Source organism: Platichthys flesus, chromosome 14 (assembly GCF_949316205.1).
Source record: "Platichthys flesus chromosome 14, fPlaFle2.1, whole genome shotgun sequence".
Lineage (NCBI taxonomy): Eukaryota > Metazoa > Chordata > Actinopteri > Pleuronectiformes > Pleuronectidae > Platichthys > Platichthys flesus.
In genome coordinates this window covers 6,673,590-6,682,968 of record NC_084958.1, presented here as the reverse complement: position 1 = coordinate 6,682,968, position 9,379 = coordinate 6,673,590, and the positions used below count along the sequence as shown (strand labels likewise).

General features: G+C 41.6%; 1 protein-coding gene across 2 annotated transcripts; it reads right to left on the bottom strand.

The window, feature by feature from the left end:
• LOC133968915 (nucleolar protein 9) lies at nt 1–8,272 on the bottom strand. 2 transcript variants are annotated; one of them, XM_062405172.1, is made up of 12 exons: nt 8,208–8,272; nt 7,407–7,708; nt 6,242–6,478; nt 5,930–6,136; nt 4,731–4,838; nt 2,954–3,095; nt 2,670–2,862; nt 1,753–1,893; nt 1,455–1,574; nt 1,129–1,341; nt 321–426; nt 1–219 (listed from the first exon to the last, which is right to left on the bottom strand). In XM_062405172.1, exons 2-12 carry the CDS (start codon nt 7,633–7,635, stop codon nt 65–67), a joined length of 1,851 nt encoding a protein of 616 aa, XP_062261156.1. In that variant the 5' UTR covers nt 7,636–7,708; nt 8,208–8,272; the 3' UTR covers nt 1–64. The 2 variants fall into 2 exon arrangements, with proteins under 2 accessions (XP_062261156.1, XP_062261157.1); XM_062405173.1 differs by having other exon boundaries at nt 8,195–8,241.
• Nucleotides 8,273–9,379: the final 1,107 nt, after the last annotated feature.

The following is a 9,379-nucleotide window of genomic DNA, read 5'->3' as shown; positions in this document are numbered from 1 at the left end:
GACAATTTGCTATTTTATTTGATGAACATATGTAGGAAATAACAATGAAAGCTGTTAAGAATTTCTATTCCAGAATGTCACTGAAAAGCTTCCTCTTCTTGGACTCGCCCGCCTGTATTTCCTGCCAGTGCGCTCGTCTGTGCACAAAGTGGGAGAGAGCGAATTTGGCCCACACGTGACGAGCGAACTGATGCGACCTCAGCTGGTTTTCACTTGGAACTGGAAGAGAAGGAGCGATAGGGGAGGGAAAAGATTGCATTTGAACTGGATAAAATGTGAAATTCTACAGAAAAGTAAGTGAAAGCCTTTGTTTGCCTTACCTAGGTCCTGTGCGATGCTTTGCCTCTGATTCACGGATGCACTGTTCCATATGGCTTCCAGCACCCGACTGCCCAGCCTGGAGCAAGCCATCTGAACATGCAACCCCTGTGAGGAGAAATGGTTTGATGAAAAAGCTTCTTGTCCTGCCTCTTTTATAATGTTAAACTCTTTGCTTTTCCCCTCTATTTTTAAAATTATTTCTGAGATATTTTTATAATTTTAACATAGATAAAGTCTGTAACTTAAAAGAGAACCTCAGAAGAGAGGAGACTGGAACTTTCCTCTAATTAGTGTATTTTACACCCTCTGGGGGGCAAATTCTAAAGGCATGTTCGGAATTAAGTTACTAATGTGAAAGTTAACTGACAAAATATATGAATGGATAAAGAAAAAACATTTATTCCCAGATTCAAAGTTGCCGGCAGCTTCTGATTTATCAAATGTCAGAAAAGCTGCATTCAGACATGCATTGAACTCCACAGCTCTTTTCTTTTCTCTGGAGGAGCTGTATGTGTGAGTGCAAATGTCCGAGTGATGAGCTCCATAGTATCCTTGGACTTTCTCCCCGCCTGTTCCCCTAATATAAAGCCCTTAGAAAATTTGTGGAAATTCACCACACATCATGTTCACATTTCTCTGGACTTTACCTGCAGGTCATGAAAAAGGCTAAATAGAGGACAATGACCACCGCAATATCCTAAAGTCCGGAGGAACATCTCAAAATTGCTTGTTCACGGTCCAAAGAGATCAAGTCATCTACCAATCGTTTCTGTTTTGAGTATTCCACTAGCGCCCTTTTTCTCGTACCTCCAGTCTCCTAAGGATCTTTCCCCTCCCTTTGTCGCTGGATGTGGTGATGAGGGCCTGGAGGACGTGGCTGCCCGCAGGGTCAGAGGCCAGCGTCAGAAGGTCAGCCGGGCTCAGGGTTCGCAGGCTGCTGAGGAGGACCGAGCGCTCCTTGAACTTGGACAGTGCCTGGACCAGCCGCGAGCCATGATAACAGATGGACGACAGCGGGACCTGGAAAATTATCAAGAAATCCACAAAGTCACCTCCCTGCATCTGCAACATGTATTTAACATCAACACTGTAGCATTCATTCATAAATGATTCGATTCCTCTTAGCTGCTCACCTCTGTTGATGTGCCGCCCTCTGCTGTTTCAGAGTGGTAGTACACCTCGTAGGTGAGCAGGGACATGAAAAGGGGGAGGCAGCTGACTTGCCGGGAGCCGGGCTCAGCGCAGTGGAACGCCTGCGAGTCAACAGGATCCCGATTAATCCATAAATCAAACATTTAGTAGTTTAACGGTGTTATCAAGTTTCGATCTCGGCCGTAAAAGAGGAATAAACAGTAACAAGGATTTTGTTATATTGATTCGACACCCGTGTGGACCTTTAAAAGTCAATAGCATATACTCTTTAGGGCTTACACGCAGGAGACACTGCAGCATCTCGTCCTGTTTCTCTTCGCTCTCTGCACAGCTCTCCGCCAGCTGGATGATCACCCCCATGTGACCTGAGGCCAAGACGGCCTCCACACCTTGGATTAGCTCATCAAACAACTTCAGGAACTACAGAGACAGAAGATGGGACAGAGAGAGGTCAGTTTCACCTGGAGTTCAATATTCAGTCACAAACTATTACAGATTTTCCACAACAGGCAGGCTGACAAACAAAAACAGGTCATTTACTGCTCGACATATTTGATACATAATTTGACCATAGGTACACATGCATTCTTACTTTGCTCCATCACATAAATACTGTGGCTCAGGAGGTAGAGTGGGTGTTCCACTGACCAGAGGGTAAGCGGTTTGATCAGGTGTCCTTTGGGCTAGATACTGAACCAAAAATTGACCCTGACAGCTGATGCTAGATGCATGAATATGTGGGTGGATGGCAAAACTGTTCTGTAAAAGCACTTTGAGACTAGAAAAGCCCATTTACCATTTAAATGCACATTTTTTAAAGATAGTAATTCCTTAATCATACATGGATAAAATGGGATTATGACTAAAATATGAATTCCAGCACAGTAACTATTTTATTAAAAGGGAGGAGAGCATTTTGTTGACCTCATTGTGACACCCCCCCTTGTCTGGATACATCAGGGATGCTGCAGCTTCTTCCATATTTAAGGTTCATGAAATTCTTCATCTCATTACTCGAGTTAAAACAAACAACCTTTATAACTTTCCAGATAATAAGGATTAAACGTTCTGTTGCAAGGGCACGATAATGATATTTTGAACAGTCTTACAATTGCACAACAAGTCTGTTGTGTTCATGTTCAAAATAAGAGTGTATCACTGACTATGTCACAGAGGGCTGGACAATTATTACCTACCATCTTGTATTTGGCTGACGCTGCAGTCAGACGCTGTATTGGAAAGTTGGCGATGGGATGGAGGGCTAGGTCTACCATGTGACCCTTGAGATGGTTCTTGTAGAGGTCACGCAGAAGGGGCTTGTGGGATAGCTGTATGATCGTCTCAATGAGGTGACTTGAAGCTTGATCCTTCAGGAAGACCAGAAGTGGACTACAGCCAAAAGAAAAACAATACCCCATGTTACACTGGAAATAACATCATCCATAAAATCAATAAATGTCAGGTAGGATTCAGGACTGACCTCAGTCCTGGAGCAGCACTGCGACTCGTCAGGTACGCCATGATTTGTTTGAGGAGCTGTTTGCAGAGCTTGGGCCTTTTCCTGTGACAGACAGTCAACATGGTCTGGAACACTGCGCTGGCAACAGCATCTGTCACGCTCACTAGACAGGAAAGAGAGGAGAAGAGAGAGAAAAGTAGTCAATCTTTCTGCCTTTTGTTTGGATACCCTGTGGCAAACTGTTGTACTTAAATCCTGTGTGTGTATCCTGGAGGTCTAACAAGCTCATATGCAAAAGAGTGGTTTTGAAGATTTACATATTTTAGTCGTTCTTCATTCTGTTGTGGTGACATGGGGATAGCTTGGCAGTGATAGAAAATGTTTTGAAAACCGCAGGTAGAGTTAAATCTACTTAGACGGGAACACTGGCAGTTTATGCAGATTATCAGTGTATTAATACCCAGTGCTAAAGATGAGTCAGAAACAGCCTCCAGTTATAGAAAGGCTCACTAAGTATCCAACTGTTTATATCAATTACAGCACATACCCACATGAGGGACGCACCAGCTGATACAATTCAATACAACCAGAGTGACTGAGCCCTGCTGAGGACTGTATGAAGCCAAACCTGCTAGAGATGCAGAGATGCAGGGACATGAGTCAATGTCTTTTGAATTTTGGAAATAATTGTCAGGTTGTTGATGGTCTGGTCATTAATTATTTACTTATTAATCGGGATTCTTTCTATGCTCCCTGAATGGATTCAGCCATTATGCTGGAGAATGCTGCTATAACAATGGAAGTTAGTGTATTTCATAACTTACATAATGCTAGATCCTGATTAACGTTAATTACTTTAAAGGAGACACATTAGGATAATTCCACTTTTGTAGTGCTTCTACACGTTAATTTGGGTGTCTGGCATGTCTACCGTCCCAAAAACTAATAAAAAAAAACCACTCCCGCGATTTGTTGTGGTTCCAATTCAGAAACGACACGCTAGATGGCGTCGCATGGGATTACAACCGAAAAATACATCATAGTCTCGCTACATGGCCTTGGAACTTGGCGGAGGTATTTGCTCGACTGAGTGACAGTCAAGGTTCAATCAGTGCCCTGAGTGATGCATGGAGGATATTGACACAGAACAGAAAGAACCATATGTTGTGTCTCTCCTCAGTCATCCAGACTTGTTTTCTCTTTATGTTCCTTAATGAACAGATGAGCAGGGAGAGAATTTATTGACTTCATTTTGTTGTGATATTAAAACTTCACGGTTGGACTAATCGTATGAATTCTAAGCAGCTTTCTATTACAAACTGCTGCCCTTTAGCTTTACCCCACTGACTCTCCTGTGAGTCCTCACTTGCATTTAAAAGACTGTTGTTTTGATTCCACAAATATGCTCAGCAGAGGACAAGGATACAGCACTTCTGACAGCACCTGCTGATATGTCTAATATGTGGTCGAGCAGAAACTGAGATAAATAGATAAAATAAATTTAATCCTAAATATGTAGATACTAAATACAACTCTAAAAATCACATTTAAGAGAAATGTAATGAGAAAATTGTTAACTCTACTAATATTTGTTCCATGTATATATTTCCACCACAACAAGTACATAACTTTCTCATTTCCATGTTTAAAAAATATTTAAAAATCAATCCAGATCAAAAGTTATCTTTTGGAAATCAAAATGTGTGTGATGAGGTTGGCCCCATGCCTTTTTTTGTGTGCAATACCACAATGCTTGTGATTATACATGTCCTGTCGGGTTTGATGAAAGATGACTCACGATTAATGTTTTCCATCAAGGTCTCTGTGAGGCTTTTCAGCTCGTACCAAAATGACGTGGGAATCTCAAAGTCTGTCAGCGGAGGAGCGACACCGCGCCCTTTTGGACCTGGAGTAAAATGAGGATATCAAAAAGGAATTCAAGATTAAAACAAACACGCCTCTGGGTGTAAATGTCCTGACACACGCGAGCAGCCTCAAGGAACGGGCAACAATAAAAGCTCTATTTTCTTTGTGTCAAGCTGGAATGAAAAGTTAATTGAAAAAAGCCACACGCAAAAGTCTTTATATCCCGACAGGTGTCTCTCTGTCTGGTGAGGGTTGACTGGAGCAGAAACGCAGGGTCACAGATGTTCAAGAAGAAAAACTGGATGCGTTAGGCCAGGGCTTTTCAAACTGAGTCAAGACACTGATGGTGAGAAGTAAAGGGGATGTTTGGAGTGAGACATGGGAGGGGAAGATGCTACATGAGGTACAACTTCGTTCTTTATTCAGTGATTTGTCCGAGTTCACATTGCTGTGATGAAATCTTTTCTCATTTCTTATGTGAACATTAACTGAAACTCCATATCCTGTAGCTGCGAGACGTGTACATGACACTGCTGCCACACGATGGCTGATTGAATAACTGCACACTTTTTGGGGATACTATTATATCAGTCATGAATTAACCTGGATCGATCCAATTAGAAATCAGAGAAAAGCAGACACTATGTAAAGCTCAGCATAGAGAAGTTTTAAAAGTAATTCAGAAACATTATTATTCCTGTTTATATCCCCAAAAATATCTTATAAACGGTATTTCCAAAACAATTTGAAGTGACAGATCCATTGAAATTTCGTTTTTTAACGTTGCGTAAAAAAAACTTCTGTCCCTGTTTAAACTCAAAATGGCTTAATGACACAAAAGGGACTGGCCGCTATTAATTTGGTCTCTCGGACTTGAGAAACTCTGCAGAATCGGGTCTGAACTTTCTCCGGAAATTTTCTTTCACACATGCACAACACAGCAGGGGTTCTCTGGAGATGATCACAACACCGACAAATAATCTGCAGGCTTCAGGTGAGGGGTGAAGCAGTAGACAGAAGCAGGAACTAACGTACTAATTCCACTGCGGAGCTCTGTCGATGTTGTATTAAGAATATCAGTGTCAGCCACGCAATGAATGTGTGCATCTGTGTGTGTGCGTGTGTTCGTACCTTGACGGGATTCAGTGCGGGGGGGTCCGAGGCAGCCTGCCAACAGGTGTAGAAGTGTGCGGACCACGTGTGAGCCATGGACATGTTGGATGAACTCTTCAATGTTGTCTCTGACCACCTGACTGAGAGACAACACCTGCGCCTCCAGCAATTCAAAACTCTCCTCTTCTCCTTCTGTGGTATCAGACGACTCCTTCTGGGAAGACTCTAAAAAAAAATGGAAGCAATTGATACAGACAAGCTGAGGTGTTTTGTTTGACTTTATTATTTTACTACAAAGAAATTGGCACAGTGATGAGAGAGGAATCTTACCCGTCCACCTGGACATCTGTCTGACTGCACTCTCCACGACGTGGCCCCCGCAGCGATCGCAGGAAACCACCGCAATGTCTGAGCCGGATTCTCCGCCCAGTTCAGCCAGCACCTCTCCCACTTGCTCAGGGCTGGACAGAGGGAGCAGCCGCTGCAGGGTGATGCTTCCTGTGCAGTCCATCGCCACCAACATCGCTTTACCTTTGACTTCAGAGAGCACATTCTCCACAAACATCGCTATGGGAGCGACAGAGAGAGGAACCAGGGTCAACAGAGAAAATTTACAACAATAACGGCCGAGCGGGGGGGGGGGGGGGGGGGGGGTGCGCGGCAACATTGAAGTCATGAATATCTCAAGATCTCAATGCAAAGTGAAAGATACCCCTTTCAGTGGACATGGATGAAACACTTTTCTAAAAGCACATTTTGGACTTTTAAAGCTGAGAGCTAAATGACAGATTATCCGGGCAAACAAAAGACAGATCGACATAATAAGCTGTTGATGTTCAGTAAGAACTGGGGCTACATATCATTTGAAATGAAGCTAATAAGATTAGCCGATTTAATAACCAGACCCTCAAATAATTAAAGTGATTTTTCAGAGAAATGCTACATGGCTCATTCTCTGACTGCAAAGTTGAATTTTTTATACTGAATGCCTATAGGTTTATACTGACAGTTCATTGGTTAAAACGAGCAATTTGAAGACTTAATACACTTTGGGTTCTTGGAAATTATAATGGGGTTTAAAGATTGACATGCAACAAAGGCTAAAGTGAAAAAAGAGGTGTCATACACGTACAAGACACAGAAGAATATTTAATCTGGAAAGAGATCTGAGAGCTTTCGGTGATAACGGCCGTCGCTGGTGTCGATGTGATCAGTCATGTTTTGTACATTATAGTCTGCCTCCTGCATGCTGTACTCAAGCGCCCCCCCATTTTCCTGTTTTAGCAGCGTTCTTCATATGTGAGAGGCAAACTCAGGAAATGTCTAAACCTAATATTCCAGACATTTTTCAGAGTTCATTTCTAAAAAGGGCCTTAATAGGAGAAGGCCCTTATTTTTGCTCTGATATGGAAGTATACTACTGTAATGTCATGTGTTATATTTCTGCACTTTTCAGCCTTCCAGCTGCTCAGATCATCAGAACACTCATTCTCACCTCTCTCCTCTTTATCTTCAAAACCGTCAGCTAGTCTCTCTCCGACTCGGCGGAAATATCCCACACTCATGGCGTCCAGGCGCTTCCTTCCACCGTCTCCCTTACTCCTCTCTCCTTCTTCACCTCCCCACTTCTTTCTCTCTTCTCCTTCCCCATCATCACCACCGGGGTATTTCCTCTTCTTTCCTCCTCCTTCCTGTGGGTTTGTTTCCTCTGCTTTTTCCCACATAGCTTTCACCTCACTGTGATGAGTTGAAGATGATCAGGTCAACGTCTGAGAGAGGAGAGGTTTGATCTTGTGTCTGTCACAGGAAACAAAAAACTCTTTTAAATGAACATTGCTTAGATCCATCTGATTCACCGAATGAATAAGTGATAGTTAGGTTTGTTAATGTTTAATGTGAAACCCTTCAGACTAGGAATAAGAGGAAAGTATCCCGTATATTTACATCGATGTGTTCAATCTCATGGTTTGATCGAAGACTGATACCAAGTGCAAGCAGGAAATTAAATGTAAACAAGGTACATCTATTTGTTTTGATCTCCAGCTTGTAATGTCTCAGGTGATATCACAAGGTGTGTTTTAGGAAAATTGAATTGACTTGTTCTGGAAAGAGTTTGGCTGAAACTCGACCGACAGCCGTTACTTAAGGCTCTGCACGAGAACGTAAACGGCAGTAAACTCTGAATTTGTCAGACAGTTTTAATAAATAGTTAAAGAAGAATAAGATGACACAGTCAGCCTGATTCATGGGAAATGTGACTCGATACAAACAGTAAACACGAACCAGTTCGACTCACGTGTCAGATGTGTTGAGCTGATGGTGGTTTCCTGACGCGGAGTGATGACGTAGAAGGACCGCGACTCCCGCTCCTCTTCAACCACTAAATATTAATATTATAAATATATATATATAACTAAATATACACTAAATACAAACAGTCCCCTTGTTTTTTTTTAATAATTTTTTTTATTTCATTGTTTTAATTTTCTTTATTTTCAACTTAATTTTTAAATCTTAAATATATGTAGTTGATTATGACTCTATTAACAATGTTTAATATTTCGTTTGTGAAGGAATTTCTTATAAATTAAGTCTTGAAAAAGTAAAAAAAATCCACATTCACATTATTGTTATTCTGACCAGACACAGGACAGAGGGTACAGTATAACTTAATAAAATAGAATCTGCTTCATAAGTTTGGTTGAATGCTGTTGAATCATATGTAGGAATAAATCCATCTCAAGATTTAAAACAAAATTATAAATCTAATACAGACAAATGGTAGCTTTTTTTTTATTGCTAATGAGATCAGCTTATGCAGCTTAAGTGTCCTTATTGTTGGAAAAGCTGGAGTCTCTAGCCCAAAGAAAAAAAATACTACAGAGAAAATAAGAAGTGTTATCTATTTATTTATATATATATCTTAACTAACATTAATGACATGATTGTTAACCAGTTCACACAGTATGACTTGCACAATGAGCTGTGGTCGTGGCCACCAGGGGGGAGCATAGTCAGCTGAAAATGGTCAGAGCTGAGGAATAGCGCCTCAGGCATTTAACTATACACTATTGACGTCAACAGGGTTTTTGACACACAAGGAACCTTTCACCGTCCTTGATGGTTGTCCGCTTCACATTCAGTCGAAAACAGATGGTCATTTTTTAATTTGTAGGCCCACTATCATGTCATGTTAATGGTTTCATAGCAGGATTTATTTTAGGTGCTGCTGAAAGACAAAATATTGACACAGAGCTTCAATACCTTTATCGACTGTAAAGATGCTCTACTTCGTGATGAATCAATACATGTCAGTAAGTCCCAGGTCTATTTCCACCTTTGATCTAGTCAATTATTTCCTGTAACATTGTATAACAGGTAAGTGTGCCCCCCCCCCCCCTAACAGCCTGATGATTTTTTTGGTCAGGTCACTGTCAGCTGCGTCTTATTCTTTGGGAAACTGCAGCT

Excerpts from the sequence above, each read along its gene's own strand:
- LOC133968915 (XM_062405172.1), bottom strand. The coding sequence starts at position 7,635 with ATGTGGGAAAAAGCAGAGGAAACAAACCCACAGGAAGGAGGAGGAAAG. Across the intron at positions 1,575-1,752 it reads TGCTGCAGTGTCTCCTGCGT|GCGTTCCACTGCGCTGAGCC; the intron begins GTAAGCCCTAAA and ends GTTGACTCGCAG. Across the intron at positions 220-320 it reads AAGCATCGCACAGGACCTAG|TTCCAAGTGAAAACCAGCTG; the intron begins GTAAGGCAAACA and ends CTTCTCTTCCAG.